The 20,411-nt window shown below is 40.6% G+C and overlaps 1 protein-coding gene across 4 annotated transcripts in view; it reads right to left on the bottom strand.

The window, feature by feature from the left end:
* The window catches only part of LOC146567875 (RNA binding protein fox-1 homolog 3-like), a 597,530-nt gene that overhangs the window by 341,741 nt on the left and 235,378 nt on the right, over window positions 1-20,411 (bottom strand). For all 4 annotated transcript variants that reach the window (XM_085283551.1, XM_085283549.1, XM_085283552.1 and 1 more), the window contains exon 3: window positions 20,056-20,116. In XM_085283551.1, the coding sequence (XP_085139677.1) occupies window positions 20,056-20,077 (22 nt within the window). In that variant the 5' untranslated portion in view covers window positions 20,078-20,116. The remainder of the gene's footprint in view (window positions 1-20,055; window positions 20,117-20,411) is intronic.

Below are 20,411 nucleotides of genomic sequence, written 5' to 3'. Positions count from 1 at the left end.
CCCAGTGCTACCAGGATACCCAGATTTCAAACGTCTGTCTCCTCCCACCAAAGGCACAGAACACCAGAGGGCCAGGACTAAGGCTACGTCCACACTGGCCCGGATAGATATGAAAACGGCGTTTTCGACTGAAAACGCTCCAAGTCCATACCGCGTTTTCAGTCATTTTCACAGAGTTGTGCGTCCACATTGAAATGGTCGAAAACACTTACGTTCCAGTACTGTTGCTGCGAGTAACACAAAAGTACAAAGTTGCAGACGTGAGTGAAAATTAGCTATGTGGAGCATGTACAGACTGATACAGTGGGGCAAAAAAGTATTTAGTCAGCCACCGATTGTGCAAGTTCCCCCACTTAAAATGATGACAGAGGTCAGTAATTTGCACCAGAGGTACACTTCAACTGTGAGAGACAGAATGTGAAAAAAAAATCCATGAATCCACATGGTAGGATTTGTAAAGAATTTATTGGTAAATCAGGGTGGAAAATAAGTATTTGGTCACCTCAAACAAGGAAAATCTCTGGCTCTCACAGACCTGTAACGTCTTCTGTAAGAAGCTTTTCTGTCCCCCACTCGTTACCTGTATGAATGGCACCTGTTTGAACTCATCATCTGTATAAAAGACACCTGTCCACAGCCTCAAACAGTCAGACTCCAAACTCCGCCATGGCCAAGACCAAAGAGCTTTCGAAGGACACCAGGAAAAGTATTGTAGACCTGCACCAGACTGGGAAGAGTGAATCTACAATAGGCAAGCAGCTTGGTGTGAAAAAATCAACTGTGGGAGCAATCATCAGAAAATGGAAGACATACAAGACCACTGATAATCTCCCTCGATCTGGGGCTCCACGCAAGATCTCATCCCGTGGGGTCAAAATGATCATGAGAACGGTGAGCAAAGATCCCAGAACCACACGGGGGGACCTGGTGAATGACCTGCAGAGAGCTGGGACCAAAGTAACAAAGGTCACCATCAGTAACACACTACAACGGCAGGGAATCAAATCCCGCAGTGCCAGACGTGTTCCGCTGCTGAAGCCAGTGCATGTCCAGGCCCGTCTGAAGTTTGCCAGAGAGCACATGGATGATACAGCAGAGGATTGGGAGAATGTCATGTGGTCAGATGAAACCAAAGTAGAACTTTTTGGTATAAACTCAACTCGTCGTGTTTGGAGGAAGAAGAATACTGAGTTGCATCCCAAGAACACCATACCTACTGTGAAGCATGGGGGTGGAAACATCATGCTATGGGGCTGTTTTTCTGCCAAGGGGACAGGACGACTGATCCGTGTTAAGGACAGAATGAATGGGGCCATGTATCGTGAGATTTTGAGCCAAAACCTCCTTCCATCAGTGAGAACTTTGAAGATGAAACGAGGCTGGGTCTTCCAACATGACAATGATCCAAAACACACCGCCCGGGCAACAAAGGAGTGGCTCCGTAAGAAGCATTTGAAAGTCCTGGAGTGGCCTAGCCAGTCTCCAGACCTCAACCCCATAGAAAATCTGTGGCGGGAGTTGAAAGTCCGTGTTGTTCGGCGACAGCCCCAAAACATCACTGCTCTCGAGAAGATCTGCATGGAGGAATGGGCCAAAATACCAGCTACTGTGTGTGCAAACCTGGTAAAGACCTATAGTAAACGTTTGACCTCTGTTATTGCCAACAAAGGTTATGTTACAAAGTATTGAGTTGTATTTTTGTTATTGACCAAATACTTATTTTCCACCCTGATTTACCAATAAATTCTTTACAAATCCTACCATGTGGATTCATGGATTTATTTTTCACATTCTGTCTCTCACAGTTGAAGTGTACCTCTGGTGCAAATTACTGACCTCTGTCATCATTTTAGGTGGGGGAACTTGCACAATCGGTGGCTGACTAAATACTTTTTTGCCCCACTGTATTATTCTTTAATAGGGCTGTCAAAACTGAGAGCAAACAAAACAACTGCTGTGTAATGCCCTCCGCTACTTTAGTTTAATTGGTCACATGACTGCATCACATGACTAACATGCATCACCGTTTTAGACACTGTTTTCACTGTCCAGGTTAACATACCTAAGCAGTCTGATATACACACACACACACACACGTAGGAAAATATTTAGTATACACATCCAGAAATGCATACACTATTATATATTGTACATATATTTATTAGTTTCAGGTTGGCCATTCTTGTATTTTGCTCGTTTGTGTTGTTGTGTTTGCACATCTCTGTTGCTTGTGAAGCTCGCACACAAGAATTTCACTCGCATGTGCTGTGCCAGTGTGCCTGCACATGTAATGTGACAATAAAAGTGATTTGATTTTGATTTGATTTGATATGTTGAGCTCTCCAGCTAACACAGAGCATCCCGTTACAGGCTGTTTGATCTCTTCCATTAGAGCAGAGAAAGACAAACCAGTACATTATTTTTAATCTCAACACATTTTTAATCCTAAGACACAATCATGGCTCTCTTAGAGAGCTCCAAGTTACACTCCACAGTATTTATTGTATAAAAGACATGAACATTTTCTCTCACTCCTTTAAATATTTCATACGACGAAGGAGAAACATGCACAACCCATCAGAGCTGGATGTGACACATGGGCGATGAAGAACACCTGTGTGAACTAACACGCACTGTGAGTGAACATCCTGTTTTTTTGTGTGAGAAAATAACATCCTGTTATTTTCTCACACAAATATAAAATAATCAGTATGTTTCTTTTTCTTTGATATGAATTGTGGAGTGTGTGTGTGTGTGTGTGTGTGTGTGTGTGTGTCTAAATGTTTGTGTCTGAATGTGTGTTTAAACTTAAGCAGGAAAAATCTAAGGAGGTTCACTGCAGTCAAATCGTCTACAAGTATCATATAAAGTATTTTGTGCAGAGCAGAAATTACTCATGTCTGCTCCACTCTCTCTCTTAAGAGTGCACACACACACACACACACACACACACACACACACACACACAGAGTGAATATACATGCACACAGTCATAAACACGTATCTTAATGGCCAAGAGGAATGGATGTAGGTATGTGGAGAAAAGAGAAAAGCTGACTTAAACATTTTTCTCAATTTCACAAAAGTAGCTGCGCTGTTGTCAAAATGATAAACGAGAGAATAAAAAGAGAGAGAGAGACACAAAAAGAAGTGAGAGAGAGAAAAGTCAGAGAAGAACCAGGTTTAGAGGGAGGAGGGTGGAACCACCTGACCTGAACATGTGACAGCAGCAGCTGGATGTTTTTATATCAGACTTCTGACTAACACATAGTTCTTTCCTCTGTTAATCACCACAGCCATTTTTAAATCCAACATAGTTACTAATTACTGATTACTTCTCCAAAAAAGTAATCCAGTTACTTTACTGATCATTTCTTTTCAAATGTAATTAGTTACTTAGTACTTAGTTACTTTTCAAAAACATGATACACAACCTGAATCCATGATAAAGCAGTAGACCTTTCAGCCCAGCTTGACTTTTTCTTCATAATCCGTCATATAAAACTGAATCAAAGCCTCTGTCTAAATTTAGTTTATTAGTTTTAATCTTTTAATTTGATGCACTTTGCATTTGGCAAAAATTTAATTATATGCAACACAGTAATGCAGCGTGCTTATGGGAAAGTAACAGTAATCTAATTACTTTTTTGCAATAATATTCCCTTACATTATTCGTTACTTGAAAAAAGTAATCGGATTACAGTAACATTACTTGTAACGAGTTACTGCCCATCTCTGACTACCAGTATAGTTTCATGTGCTTCATGGAGAAGGACACTGCAGCCTCACACTTCCTGGATCTCAGCATTTCTGACTTCAGGAAGTTTTTGACTGAACACTTATTGTATTCACACATATAGCTCACTGTTCTATAGGCTGTGGACATTATTAAAGGGAGGCAAAGAGAACTCAGTGTTCATTTCAGTAATGAGGCCTTACTTCCTACAGGAAGATGCCCAAACTGATAATCATGTTCTGCAAATCTGCTTTTGTGCTGTGGATATTAAATGTTCAATAGTGATTTCTTTCTTGCTCTTAGTTACAATTTTGATATAACGTTTTCTAAAAGATAAATAAATAAAAGTGTCAAAGCTGTTTATGCATTTGTGGTCTTGAGTGGTCAGTTCATGTATTTAAAGTCTGATGAGTATTTGTGAGAATTGTCCTATGTTATCTTATCTTATTTTATATCTGGCTTGTCGTTAGGATTACTCCAGACAACTGAGAACTGAACATGCAATAAAACTGGAATTTTTTTGTGCCTGTTGCAACTTTGTGTTGTTAGTTATCATATGAAATGTTCCATCCATTCATCCCCAATCATCCAGATCTACTTAACCCTTTAAAGCCGGTCAGAGCAGCACGCTCCGTTTTGCGTAACTATTTTTAAATCCCTGCAGAACCGGAACTGCTTAAGCTAGCACAATAATTTTTTTGCATATGAAACCGGAGGAGTTGTACTTACATCTTATGCCATTAGCTTGTCCTAGGTCACGGTTTCCTTCCACATAAAGCTTTGCAAAAATTGCATAAAAAGCTCTTGCAAGAACAAAAACATAATATTCCAGAAACACGCTTTGCCGATCCGATCAGCTGTTCATAACACTTCCCACATTGAAACAGACGCAAATGTCCGCCATTACCTGCCTAAAACCGGAAGTGATGTCATTTTCGCGGAAAATGTAGTTTTTTACTTGTAGGCCTTAAAAGCCTATACTGGTGTTTTTATAAGTCATGTTTGACTTTTCTGAATAGTTTCTGGGATGCTTAGAACTCGAATTGCACTGCTGGAAATAGTTTATTTTGATGCACCTGCTGTTTTCTTTGCAAATTTGCATCATAGGATTGTTTTTCGTTTTTCCTGCAGTATATAAAAATTGGTGTATCTCAAAAATAAAACTATGAAGACACTCAAAATAAATTTCCTGTTGTTGTAAACTATTTTTTTGCAACTTTTTTGGATTTAAAGTTTTTGAGGGATAAACCTCTTAAAATTCTGCAAGTAGAAATGTATGTAAAAAAGAACAAAAACGATTTTCAATTCTTTTGTAGTTTATTGCACTTTTTTGCAATTTATGTAGTTACTATGCACTTAATGCATACATATTATTAAAATATGGGCTATAACAGTTGTAATGATGTATAGCAACTTGAAATACTCCCAAAAATGGCACTACAGCATGTAAAAATATAAAGTAAGCTCTGGCGGCAGTTTGCACTCCACCCTTTTCCATCGGAGAACCAAGTCCTAAGACTTGAAGGTGCTAATTCTCAGCGATTGGTTGTAAACCAAGTATGAAGCAATGAGATAAAGCCATCACAACCAGATCATCTTCAGCAACCATAGACAAGCAGAGATACACTGAAAAAAAGGGATTGGCCATCTCTTGGATTTATGTAAGCATCTTGCGTGTATTCAGCACAGTTGCCTCATGCTTTAAAGCTTGTAACTATAGACTGTAGAAACTGCATGAATGCAGAGAGGGTATATTAAATTGTTCATATAATGTTTGAGTGAAGTAAGTCAATAATATAGCGATGTTAAATCTCACAACACTGCATGTGATTTCATCTCGACAACTCTGGATCGTGGTTTGAGGAAGGCCTCCAGCTCAGTCAAGCTGAGTCGCCTTTCCTGTTTTTCAGTACCGATTGGTAGTGTGGTGGTTAGCGCTGTTGCCTCACAGGAAGAAGGTCCTGGGTTCCAATCTGTGCTCTGACTAGTTTGTAGTGGGTTCTCTCTGGGTATTCTGGTTTCCTCCCACAGTTAAAAATCATGCAGTTAATAAAGCTAGGTTAATGGGTGATTATAAATTTCCTGTGAGTGCAAATGGTTGTTTGTCTCTGTGTGATAGACTGGTGAGCTGTCACTTCAGGGTTACGCCCCAGCCCCCCTGCAGGATGGTAGTTGTTGTAGATCCATTTAACTTCATGTTAACCAGACTTTAGACTTTGTTGAACATTATGTAATATGAAGATAACATGTAGTATTTAAGTGACCAAGTAGCATTGGGGTAAAAGCTATTGAACAGTTTTGGAATAAAATGACAAAATCGTGAAGGATTAAAATATTCCAAGAGCTCACCTTACTTCATCTAAACATGTTTCAATCACGTCTCATCAACACAAAATGCACAGGTTTATTGAATATGAATAAGCGGTGTTGATTTAACTAAGATCTGAGCAAGAGCAAATGCAAACAACTGAGCGAGAGGGGCTGTTATTGTGAGTGTATATGGATAATAGAAACCAATGAAATTCATTTCTTGCATGCAGAAATGAATTTTGTTCGCTCAAATTAAACTTTTCTACGATCAAAATAATTTTCTCCCCAAAATGCAACATTTGCGCTTGTAATTTTTTTAACGTGCGCTAGAGGCACAGATGAAGTATGTCCCTCATAGAGCAAACCTGGGATTAAGATGAGATATAATAGTACAAATGATACAATTTAGTGTGTCTGTTTATCTCAGGTTATTGTAAACAACTATATTGACTGCTAACATGTCCTTACTTTGCAGAACGTGTAAGACACATTTTTAATGGGTATTTTTAAAGGGATTAGCTGAAGGGGTTCTAGGATATTTTTCCACTTGCTTTATTGTAGTTTGAGAATCACACAAATATCTAATAGGATAACAATGATAGCATGAAGTTGTGACATTTAAAATCCAAAAATTGAGGGCCGAAAGCCACTGTGACACCATTGTTGTGCTCTGTCATCTGTATTATGTGAAAATGGTCTATAAAGACAGCATGTTTCCTAGCAGAGTTATACATATCAACATAGTTGTAAAATAAATTTTGTTAAATAAACATTACATTTTTTTTAAATGAAATTATTGACGAAATATAACTGGACAGACAGAAGGTTGACAGACCTGATGATAATTTTTTCTATAGAAAGTTGGCACATGGAAGTGTCGATCTCTTGCTTTTCTTCTGAGTAAGATTTTATTTACTTGTAATTAAATCAATAATTTTTAACTTTTTGTAATTTCTTGTTTTGCTTTCTAAATTTCAGATCCTGGCCTTTACCTGCTCCCTCTTATACTGATGTGGTGTATGTGGTACTGCTGAGCTTGCATGTGGTATGTGAACTGTCATACTTTTTCAAAAGAAAACTGTTTTACGAGTCAAGTTTTCTTTACTGACCCACCCCTTTTATTTCTTCTCCAGATCTGAATGTGGCAGTGAAAAGGTTGCAGTGCAAAGACCTCAACTGGGGGCCAGTTATTTAAACATAGATTAAAACATCCAGATTATGGGCACTGGCGCCCATATCCTTGCCCATATATTAGTTGTCCATGCACATTCAAGTCATGCATGTAACAGAGAGAAATCACAGCAACCATTGTCACTGGCCAGATTCAGCTGCCATGTTTTTGGATTCTCTGAAGTTACCTCTGAAAAGTATTTTACTCACATAAATTTGCATCTGAAAGAAAATGAAACGGTCCCATGCATGTTCAAAGGTTGTACATTTAGGACAAACATCTAAGGAACATTCAAATCACATAAAAATAGATCTTGGTTATTCTTACAGTGACTTTAAAGGTGGAATAGTAGCAGTAAGAGGCAGTTTTAAAAGGCCAGCTCTTGAAGGGGGGGAACATGAAGACAGTGGAGTATTCGACGAAGGTCAGGTGGAAGCGCAAGATCTGTCTCAGGCAGGGATCTCTAAAAGTGATGAGAGGTTGATAGAAGAGAAATTTTCAGCGATGTTGCTTAAGCTGGAAAATGTACTCCATGTTCCAAGCAGTGCAGTGGATGAATTTTTGCAGGACTTGCACTTCCTGATGAGTTCTGCATCCTTGACTGCAATAAATGCCATAGTTACCATTTTTTGTACAAAGCAGTCATATTAATCTTAATGTGAAAGAAATTGAGGATTTGGCCTCTGCAGTCTGCATCTCTAACCCGCTGACAAAAACACTCGGAAATATCGGTACTCTTGGGACTGCTTTTAAGCAGAAACAGTACTTCAGCAAAAAGTTCCATGTAATTGAACCAATTGAATATATTTTGGATAAGGAGAGCAACCATACCTACCAATATATACCATTACTGCAGGCCCTACAACAGCTCCTAACAAAGAATGGTATAGTAGATGACATAGTAGAAAACTACAATGCTCAATCCAAGGAAACTGAAACTACGCAAGAAGAATACAGATCATTTCAAGATGCAGACTTTTTCAAACAAAATCAGTTCCTGTCTGCTGATGAATTGAGAATTACTGTGATGCTTTACATTGATGAGTTTGAAGTATGCAACCCTCTCGGTACTTCAAAAAAGAAAATACAATATTAATATTAAGGATACAATATTAAGCAACTTATCCCAGGACCAACACTCCTCTTTGTCATCCATGTACTTGGCAATACTGTGTAAAATCAGAATCAGAATCAGAATCAGAATACTTTATTGATCCCTGGGGGAAATTATTTTTTGTTACAGTGCTCCATTTTAAAAGCAGCTACGTCAAAGAATATGGGTAAAGTGAAAAAGTGCTTGAACCTCTTTTGTGTGATTTCGCTGTCTTGGAGGAGCATGGGGTATTTGTCCCACAGACTGGAAAAAATATAAAAGGCACGGTACAGTGTGTAGCTGCAGACAATCTAGGTGCTCATGGGATTGCAGGTTTTGTGGAGAGCTTTTCAGGAGTGTATGTTTGTCGATTTTGCAGAGGACGCTTCAGCGACTTTCAGACCAAACCGGTACTTTCTGGAGAGTTTAGTCTTCGATCCAAAGACCTGCACAAACAACATGTCAAACATGCAGTAGAGAGTGGAAAACATTGTGTTGGAGTAAAAAGGCCGTGTGTGCTGACGGAAAATCTTTCTCATTTTCATGTGTCAACTGGATATCCACCTGACATACTCCACAATCTTTTGGAAGGTGTTGTTCCAGTGGAACTTGCACAGTGTCTGGGTATGTTCATATCCAAAAAATACATCACGTTGGACTCTTTAAATAAAGTGATTGTCAGTTTTCACTATAAGGGAAAAGATAAAACAAACCGTCCACATATTGGTCCACGAACTGTTAGGATGCCTGGGTTGTTGTCCCAGGGTTTTTGAGTTTATTATATTATTTATTATTTCTAGTCTTGCTTTCTTTGAGTTCTGTCTTATGGTTTATGTCTCTGTCTTCTCTAGTTGCTCTGTCTCCCCTGTCAGCTGTATCCCCTTGTTTAGCTCGCGTCTCTGTGTATCCTTAGTTGCTATATCCCCGTGTCCAGTCAGTGTCTGTGTCTGCCCTGGTCCCACGTCTCTGTTCCCTCTGTTGCAGTGCGTGCGAGTCTGTGTCTTTAGTTCAGTCTGTGTCATGTTTCCTGTTTTATTTTGAAGGTCCTTGTCTGAGGTTAATGTATCTGGTTTTGCTTCCCCTTGTCTCGTTAAGCCTCATTTGCCCCAGCTGTGTTTCCCTCCTGTTACTCATTCCCTGATTGCTCCCTCTGTGTATTTAAGCCCTGTGTTTCTCTGTGTCTGTGTCGTGATCTACCATTTATTTTGCTGTGTGTTTTGTCTGCTTGCCTGAGTTTATGTTTAAAGTCTCAGTTCTGGTATCTTTTTAGTTCAGCATTAAAGCTGTTTTTTGAAGTTTACTTTGTGCCTCCGAGTGTCTGCACTTTTGGGTCCATGATTCCTGTCTGCACACAGCCTACTCATAACAGAAGATCGCGACCATACTATGGACCCAGCAGACATTGAACTTCAGGAGCGACGCCGAGCAGCCTTTGCCCAGCTGGAGGAGGAACTCCGCTGGGAGCCATGGCTTACCCCTGACGTTGGGCGCATTTTCCATGGCACTCGGCTGGCTCTCGGCGGTCCCCGGAGCTGCCAGAAGTCTCCACCTGTTGCTCTGCTGGCACTCAAGATGCCGCTGCTTCAGTTGGGAGTCCTCCGCATGGCTTCAGGCGCTCATGCTCCATCCTCAGCGTCACCATTCTGTGCACCGGAGGCTCAGTTGCTCACGACGCCAGCTACCTCTGCCCAAAGGAAATGGCGCTCACATCGCTGTCATATGGACACGTCTGAGCAACCTCCGGTGGTGAGTCAAAAGGACTACACTTTCCACACTCCACCTGAGCTGTTATACAGTAAAGACTATGAACTTACCTCAGACACTTTCGGGATTTCTTTTTTCGACGAGGATTTGGACTGGGAGGCCAGTTTTGGTTTGAATCCTCCCACGCTAGTTCATCACAATAAGCATTCGTCTGGGATTTTTAGTTCGAGGTCTGCTCGTTGGGGTGGGAACAAGCTAAAACCCAAGTTTGCCGAGTCTGTTTTTTCTGAGACTGTGAACACTGCTAAACCTAAGACTGCACGGACTGTTAAATGTGGTGGGAAAGGGTCGTCACCTATTTTTGATGGTACTGTTTTCATTGAGCCTGCTCCTTTGCCTTCCGGTGCTCCTCCGCCCAGGGCAGCTGCAGTCCAGCCATCTCCTGCACCTGTGTCAGTTCCTCGGGTGAGGGGGGCCAGGGCCCAGTTTGTCCCTGCTCCAGTTTCCAGGCCAGCTGAGGCTCCGCTAGTCTCTGCGCCCGTACCTACTCCGCGGCGGGGAGCGGCAACTGCCCAGCAGGCCCCCGCACCTGTTTTTGTCCTCGCTGAAGGCTCAGGTGAGCCCGTCCAGCAGTTCTCCAGTTCTCTTAACATTGTTAAGAAAAAATACAATAGGTGACAATGCACCTGAAAACTGGACTCTGTTAAGACTGCTGCCCTTCTTGATTGGAGATGTTATACCTGATGGTGATCCAGTGTGGGAAATCATTTTGGATTTAAAGTAGATAGTGGAACTTGCTGTTGCCCAGATCCATACAGAAGAATCAATTGGATATCTTCAGATCAAAATTTCTGATCACAGAGAGAAATATCAAGAAGCATTTCCCAACAAAAACCTTCTGCCAAAGCGTCACTACTTGGAACATTACCCCCAGATGATCCGATGTTTTGGCCCTCTTGTTGGATTATTGACAATGCGATTTGAGGGAAAACACTTTTTTTTTCAAGGAAGTGGCTCATCATACCAAGTGTTTTAAGAATGTTGCTCTAACACTGTCAAGGAAACATCAACTGCTGATTGCCTATCACTTACACTCATTACATCCACAGAAAGCTGGAGTTGAAGTGTCAAGTGCATCAAGAGTTCATCTTGAGGTTCTGAAAGATGACATTTCTCTGCCTTTCAAATGGATGTATCCTGACATGACAGAAGTAAACATAACTAAAAGTGCAGACTATAGAGGGATCAACTACAGAAATAGAATGATAGTTATCTGTGGTTTTACTGATGGGCTACCTGAATTTGGAGAGATAATAAGAATATGTGTTGTTCAGGGTACAATGAATTTCATTGTCAGCAAGTTTTCGTCTTGGTTTAGGGAGCAGCTTTTGAACTGCAACCATGTACAAAATGTCCTTGATAACATATGATGAACCGGCAGAGAAGTACCCATCAAATGACTACTTCATTGGTCCCCTTCGAATGGTTACATTGAAAGATATCCTTACATCAAAAGGACACAATGAATATGTGAATAAACAGCTGTAATTAACGGCTTACTCAATATGCACTTTAATCTCACTGGCATAAGCACCTAAAGTAGCACCTGGCTTTATTGTGATGTTCAGCCTCTAACTCCCGGTGACTTGTTGGATCTAACAGTCTGTTAGGCCCATCCATACATCTTCTAGACAAGAAAACCTTTAATCAGTGTTTTTGTTGAGATTAGTCAGAATTTTTCTCAGTTCTCTGTTAAGTACCGTTGTGAAACATTATGCTGACATCTGGATTTCTGTTCATGTATATATTTTTCTTTTCTAGACTGAAGCACGGAATCGAATGATGTTTGAACCAGTAGAACTGCGGATCATCCTTGCTTCCAACAATACTGAAAAACTGACGATCGCATCGGGCATGCCAAAGTCTGTGGAGGAGCTTTCGGATGAGACCAAACGTCAGTTTGATATTCAGGGGGACATTAGACGCCAGTACATGGACAGTGACTTTGATAATGAGTTTATCAACCTTAAATGAATGGATGATATTCAGGACAAGAGCACAGTGAAAGTCATCCGTCTGACTGATGCTTCACACTTTGGTGAAGTTGGGATGAACCAGAGTGGGGAAGAAACATCACTATCATCTTCTGACATTACTTTCGTCCTCTGACTCAGAAACAGCTCTATCTCAGTGGCCTGCAGAATTCCAAATACCAAAGTTTCCGTATGACGTGGAGATGCAACTTCAAAGTGCAAACCAGGCTTTCATATCAAATGGAATGCTTCTGAACCCAGGACACAAACTTAAGTCAGACATTTTAGAAGCTCTAGCTGAGAAAATCATGATGTTTAAGGCATATCCTGCAAACTTGGAAATAGAAGCTGAAGCTTCAATCAAAGCACATCCATGCTTAAGAGAACAAGGATCTTTCAGTAGTTTCTATGGATGGAAGATTAGCCTCAAGTACAAGATGGCAAATTATAGGACAAAGCTTAGAAACTTGGAGTGCCCAGAACTGAGCATTAATTCCCTCAAGCACAAACCAACTGATCGATATCACCCAGCATATGCTGTCAAAAAACCTAGAAAGGCAGAGGTAAATTTTTGTTCTCCTTATCCGGCTGGAGAGACGCAGGACAGCCTTGAAAGTGAGAGATTGGCATTGCTAACTGAGGTCAAGAAGAAGCATAATGAGCAGTGTAGGGACTAACGCGTTATTAAGTAACGCGTTACAGTAACTACGTTATTATTGTGGTAATGAGCACGGTAACTAGTTATTATGCCAAAATCAGGAACACGTTACTGGGATTTAGATAGGCTCGTTATTCGTTACTTCGTGTGGTGGCATCGCGGAGCTTCCACAGATTCAGTAACATTAGCAAGTGGTGGAGGCCAGCAGGTGGAGGAGGGAAAGGGGAGGCAAGAGGAGAGACCCGAGGCGGTGAACTGAACTTCAGGTAAGAAGTTCTGACCTGCAGTCTATCTGGGTCAGATATAAACCAAATTTAGGTGGAGTTTATTTTCGTTGTGCTGACTTTTTACAGTCAGTTACAATAACTCGTACTGCGTGCTAGCTAGCATGTTATATGTTATTGCTAGCAGTTTCTATACAGCTGGGTGGGTGCTACGGTGTTACTGATAGTGAACTTTATTTTATTCATAGGGTTAGTTAGTAGAGTTGCCAACCGTCCCCTAAAAAACAGAATCGTCTGGTATTCAGAGAAAATATTACGCGTTTCGTGTTGAGCTGAAAAGGAGCAGTTTGTCCCGGACTTCAGGTACAATGAAAAAGACACAAAGCTGGAGTTATTCTGTGTTTGCTGCACAGCTGCCTCTTCTCCTCTCATTCTCTCTCCTCCCTCTCCTGTTTCTCCTTCAATCATGAAACTGATCAATGATCAGCTGATCGGTTTTTCTCTCTTGTTTGTTTATCGCCCACTTTTGTTGACATGTTTTTAGGTGGAAGCAGAACTTGTGAGGATTACTACTGCTCCACTTGTTCCGAGGTTTCTTGCGCAACTTGACCAATACACTGACCAGCTCAAAAAGTCTTCAAGAAAAAAGGAGGCGCTGCAGGGAGGAAAATTAGACAAATTTTGGCCCCAGCCACAGCGTTTTTCTGTTCATAGCAAAATGTTATGGCGTTATAAGATCACTTTCAAATGTAAACAGCTAGCTGTAAGTAATTTTGGAATGCAAAAAGATGCTGTATTAGTTTGTCCTTCCCTCTGTTGCTTAATATGGACATATATAATGTGGTGGAAACCCTGCCCACAGGTTAACTATTCATGTCCATGTGGTCATTAATTGGTCTTGTACATGTCTATCTCTGCAGTGGATATGTCATTCATTTTGCATATAATGTGTCATCCTAAACTATTTCTGTTTTCTCTTTCTGTACCTCTGTCACTCTCTCCAGAATGAAGCTACTGAAAAGAGGAGGGAGTGTGTCCTCAGGGCACTACCTCTTTACCTGAATGAAGACCCAAGCATCCTCTTCAAAGAATACCTGGTTGGTAATTTTAGTGTAGCTTTTATCTGTATTAAACCAAATCTTGAATAACTAATGTTGTCACATTGTTATAATTTGCATGGAATCTGTCTAAAAGATTATTCAAAGTATTGAGATTTAAAGGGTTTCATTGAGAGAGGATGCAGGATGAATGTGTATTTTGTCAAAAACAAACAATTCTTTCCATGTTAAAATGTTTGCCACTTGAGTTTTTTCCCTATACAGAGGTAAAATAAAAGCTGACAGTGGCAAGTGTTGAATGAGTTCTGTTAAGCTGCTGCAAAAAACTGAAAACTGGCAAGCTGTTTTATTGTCAGACCATAATGTTTGCATGTTTTATTAAAGTTTTATTTGTGATGGTGATATGATTTTGGGAATATTAGTAGACTGTTTTATTACTATTATTATTACTATTACTTTTTTTTAATCTAACCTGGTGACTGGAACCTGTTTATTCGGTTCTTCACAAATTTGGCATGGGATGCTGTCCAGGATTGTGGCTGTTAAGGTGAACAGTTCATTTAAAGGTTTTGTGGTCAGCCTATTATGTGATCTTAAATGTTTTTTCTTCTGTTTCTGGCAGAGACATTTAATTTAAAATCATTATCTTTATGCTGCATCTGTGTGCACACTACTAGTTACTAACCTTAATGGGCTAATACTGTGTGGTGCAGCTGTTGTTTTCTTAAAAAAAAATGTTCAATGAATGTATAAACAAATAAATGAATAAATAAAAAAAATAATAAAGAAAATAAGAGAAATAAGTGGCTTGTACTAAATTCATTTGTGTGGAACCTGTAGATTTATGTAAAACTAATTAGTAAAGCACAAGTTTGCTGAAAATATAATATTTTTATTAATCTAACTTAAATTTAACATTTAAATACCACAAACAAGAAATGTGTTAACAAAACAAATCTAACCTGTAAATACATAATTCATGTCCAAACAACATAACTTGATTTAGGTTTTAATCCTAAGTAGTTTTATAAAATTGGCTCACTTCAAAAGGATTGTGTTACTTTAATGAAAGTTTATTAAATTAGATGACCTAAAGACTTTTGCTTTAAACTAACATTTTAAGATAAAATTTCATGGAACCTGTTGACAAAATAATTTTAATTAAAGTCAACGTTTCATTTTTTTTTTTTAGTGTGGTTTAGCCAGAGATAGCAGGGTGAGAGTCCAGGAAGAAGAGCATGAGCCCTGTGAAAGATTAAAGTAGTCACATCTAACCAAACCTGTCATAGTTTGTAATTTCCAAACCTGAAATTTCGGCACCGGACATAATCCCAGTTTTTGTTGGAAATCTGTCCAAAGCTTTTAAATATCCAAGAAAACCAGCACAAGGATAACGTTCTGACATGAACACTAGTAAAATAAGTAGTTTAGTCTTTATTCAGATACTCGGGAATGATTCAAAGGACCTGCCTCTGTGCCTGTTTCAGAGTGAAGCTGCCCTCCAGTCCTCGCAGACCCTCTGTTTCTGTTTGTCTTGGTCTTCCTTCCTTCCTCTCGTTTCAACTTTTTTGCGCATGTGTGTGGGTCCTTTTGGGTCCGGCTTTTCCAGAGACCTGACGGAAACCATATACCGAAGTTTTGCTGGTGAAAGTCCAATTTCTGATTTTAGTCGCTCCCTTCTTTTGAATGTGTGTTTTGTACATCTGGTTACTTCTGAGACCAAATCATGCGGTTAGCCTCTAATACTGAATTGCTTGTGGCTGTTTGGATGACTTTATCATTGCTGGCAATTCTAGTCACCATTGAGACTGTAGATAAAAATATAGTTGAGACAAATGTCCCTTTGTTGACATTCAGAGAGCTGGGCAGGAGGAGGTGATGAATAATAAACATAAACAATCCAAATCCATCAGAAGTTATTACTGTCTGTGGGTGTTTGTAGTCGTCTCGTCACACAGTTGTATTCAAAAAAAGATATTAAAGTTAACGTACAATGTAAAGCAGAACCACTTTGAAAGTGTCACAGTTCAGAGGCAAGAACACGTCTCGTTTGCTGTGGGCCTTGCTAATACGAAAAATATTGCTACTACTACTAACACTAATAACAAAAGCTTTGTATGAGGTCACTGCAAGCTCTGAAGTCACAGCGAAGTGCGCTAAAGCTAACGGTACACATGATGAGGAGCATCAACAGAGCGGGGGTCATCTAAGCTCACAGCAGACAGTGCAGTGGGAAAGCTTATTCATGATTATGTTTGGAATCATTGCCCGAGTGCGCTCGAGCCTATTATAACCAATACAAAAACATGAATATTCAATGTGAACTGTGCCTTTCCTCTGGATGGCTCACAGGACGTACTGGCTGATTGTGATACACGGCAGCTGACAATTAGTCCATTTCAGAGGGCCATAACCTGAAGTTTGTGTGCTGCAGCCTCAGACACAGCAGTAATTGGACATTACTCGTGTAAGGAAAGGCTAAAAGCTTCTCTGCCGCTCGTCGTGCTGACATCTTTCTTCTTTCTCACATCACATTCTTCTCCATTTCTCTGTGCTGCAGCAGCACTTCTTTAATTGTAACGACCTTTCTAGCAGTGTTAAAAGCAGTTCATAGACAACTGGGCATCACTTTAAGCAACATAAAAAGAAGCTTTTACAGCCCCGTGCTCTCTCTTTCTGTCTGTTCACAGTTAGAGTGAAATGGTCACAGTTTGTGCCCACTGAGCCTTTTTACCCGTTTCAGGGTGAAATATATTGTATTTGCAATTTCATGCAGTTGTGTGTCAGTAAAACAGTCATATCATCTTTACGGTCTTTTGTCTTTAGTGACAGATGCTACTGTTTATCTCTATTAATAATGTAAGGGTCCTATAACAACTTGGCAGTTGCTTTGTGTTATCACCATTAAAGCCAAGCTTTAATTTTTAATGAGGAGCAAATAACCTCTCATAGTTTCCCTGTTACTAATGACTATGGGGTTGAATTCCACTAATCCCAGTCAGGCGTAATCAGCTCCCATCATTGCCTTAGGTAGTTTGGATTAGTTTGCTGGACCAGGGATCCATCATTAGTTAATCCCATTGTCTTGGATGAGTCCATACTATGTGGAGTGGAATGAAGGAAATAACATCTTTAGAAGATTTAAGTGAACGAGCTGCTCAAAGCAAAAAAAAAAAGAAAAAAGGTCAACGTCAACATGAAGTGATGAGGAGGGCTGGCTCTGTGATTACCTGCACGCTCTGGTCACTAACTGTTACTGGGCAGGCCGTGGAGCTCCTTCTCAAACAGACTCACTCAGCTTTTTATTAGCTCTATTATAGCTTTTCAAACCTCTTTCTTCGACTCAGCTGTGGCTGATTTTGGGGGGCATTGTGGGCCCCTGTGAGTGTCGTCCCGAGCCGGGTGCAGCCTCATTTGCTTGCTGTGTAGAGTTTGTTCAGACTCTTTGACCTCAGCCTGAGGTAAATGGACTGAATCATTATTAACCTTTATTAATCTCAGAGCAAATTATGTATATGAAAGGTTCTTATAAAGCATGTTTCTACTCCACCTGAGCACCTGAGGATCTTATAAAAGATATTTCATTAATACAAACATTTTTTTTTCTGTGCTTTCCATTAAACATTCACACACATCCACACTCCAGTGTGTGCATCATATTAGATATTTGGCATGCAGACCGGAGCAGCCTGAGAACGAACCCCCAAACCTCTAATTAGTAGCTGACCTGCTCTACAGTTACTCAGCAGGTAGGACGTGGTCGCTGGTTGACCCACAGTGACTCATGTGCTAAGCTGTTACATTTTTTTCAGCTGTGTTGGATGACGGTTGTTGGAGACGTTCTCACTGAATGTTATATGTGAGTGATGCCCACACGTCTACTACTTTTCAGTATATACTATGGAACTAATAGTATAACTGGTCTAATAGAAAATATGTAACAAATATAAAACATAACATTCCAGTGCAGGTTAAATTACTTTCCCAAAAGCTTCCATTAACCTGTGAGCAGTCAAAGGGCTCTAATGAATGTTTCATTTTGAGAAGCTTCACAGGAGCAGCCATCACCACACAGATTTCAAAAGCTTTATAAAGTAAGAAAATACTATACACCATAGAGTCTCTTATGTTTTAGTCTTTGTCTGGGTTCCAAAAACACAAAAAAAGAGATGTGCTTTCTTAGGACGTGTCCAAACAGAAACGGTGTCAAACTATTGAAAGAAGCAGCACTTTGATTGCAGACCTGCAAGACCTGCAGCTGTGTCAGACTAATTCTGCACAATTGTGCAGAATTAGTCTTGCTTGCGGTGCTGTGCGGTGCTGGTATAAAGTGATCACTGAGGGGAGTCCAATAGCTGTTTCTGCTTATTTAATGAAAAACATCTCAGATATTTATATGATGGTCGTCTAATCTCCTGTCACCAATCTGACGGGTTCCCTGAATGCCATCTCATTCACAGCTAGTGACACAGCCTCACACAGCATATCACTCACAGTGATGAGTTCTCTAGTTTATGCTGTTTTCAGTTTCACAGTCGAAGAGCAGTCCCTGAAAACCTGTCACCATGTCTTTGCAGGTGCTATACACAAAACAGACTAATGATGAAGACGATAGACAAATCGGTGAAATCAATTAAATTTAAAGGAATCAAACAAATGAGTGAGCATCTGACTGAGGCACACACAACTTTCCAGTTAGCTGCTGTGTCAGTGTGACTGGGCCCAGTCAGCAGCCTGCTGATGAACACTGATGGAAGTAGAATCAGGCCAAACTGGGACAGAGACGAAGGAGGAAGTGGAGGAAGTGCAGCAGAGCGCTTTAATTACTACATTCCGCACTTCAACCCTTTGCATTTGCTCTTTGTTCTCATCAAACACAAAAATCTTCGTCACCAAACATAATGAAGCCATTTTGAAACACTCTGGCGTGTGTGTGCAACAAGCGAGGCTGCTGACGAACCTCCTCGACTCTACATTTCCACTGATCTAAGCTGGTTATCATTGATCTTTCCTGCTCCGATTAGATTGGTATCGATGTGCCAGTAGCACAGATGGCCACACCTACAGCCAGGGTCATGCTTCAGAACTAAAATTGAATCGAAATACTAATACATTTTTTATGATCGAACAGCATGGAGGTTTGGAGCCGAGCAGCGAGTTGCAGAGAATATCCAGTTAGCATTAGGAATGAGAGCTTACTGCCAGCAGTTAGGAGTCTGCACTACAACACTCACGAACACTCACAGACAAGCGTTTGGATGTTCACCACCCAAACACTGCAACACAGCCTCACCCGACTGAGGGTTTGATCCCAGGCAAAAAGAAGACATTACAGTATATTTTAAGTGTCTCTGAATAAATAACAACTGCTCTTCCATGTTTTCAGTGCTCTTCTTCACCCAAACTCTCAAGTTCCTCCCTTTAAACAACCCGCCTGTCTGCTGATAAAGAACATAGTGAGGGGGAATATGTACAAGCTAATCTTTTTGAGGAAAAGGCCAATATAACTAGCTGTAAATAATATTTTGTTGAAGCTATTGCTAAATAAAAGATACCCAAGTCTTTACTGGGATATTTTCACCCCAACAAGCTTGGCAGGGCTGAAGCACCCACTTCTTTTTTATGTTGCTGAGGGGATGGGGGCGGGGTGGGGTCGAGAAGTGAAAACAAGAAAGAAAAAAGGTGGATGGATAGATAGGTAGCTAGATAAAGAGAAAGAGGCAAAGAGTGTGCAGTGGTGTGGCGGATGCAGGCAGAATTAAAGAGGCTTTTTTGTGGCGTTTAATATCCATTCATTGGCCGGACTGCTGACACAGTGAGAGCACTGCGTTCACGATTTATAGCCACTTCTAATGGGCATGCCCAGAACCAAAGGACTGCAGTCAGCACATTCTCCCCCTGTGCACACAGACACACTTGCAAAGACAGCCAGCTGCACACACACACACACACACACACACACACACACACACTGTGGTAGCTGTGCAGTAGATTGTATCAGTTAACTCACTAATCCTGGAACATACAGATCATTTGACTCAGTGTAACAGACACACAGGCACACTGACCTGGCCAAGTGGGGGTCTCCATGTACGTCCAAATGGTCAGAGAGAAGAGGCGTTCGCTGCCCTGTTAGATAAGCAGAAAAACAGAGAACAGGCTTAGCCATAGCAACACATTTTAACACATCTTGTAGCAAACATACGCGTGGCACAAACACGGCTCACAAGGCTGATGTCTAATGTCAGACAGCACGGGTCAATACATCAGCACAGCAGCACTTTGAAAGGAGAGGAAATCTTTTCTCCTGGTGTGTGTGTGTGTGTGTGTGTGTGTGTGTGTGTGTGTGTGTGTGTGTGTGTGTGGATTCAACATTACACAAACAAAAATACGCAAACACACATCAGATGGTAATTTAGTATAC

Source organism: Mchenga conophoros, linkage group LG8 (genome assembly GCF_057382185.1).
Source record: "Mchenga conophoros isolate Kocher_MC1m ecotype Shallow Benthic linkage group LG8, M_conophoros_male_GT1.1, whole genome shotgun sequence".
Classification (NCBI taxonomy): Eukaryota; Metazoa; Chordata; class Actinopteri; order Cichliformes; family Cichlidae; genus Mchenga; species Mchenga conophoros.
This window is presented reverse-complemented; position numbering and strand designations above follow the sequence as displayed.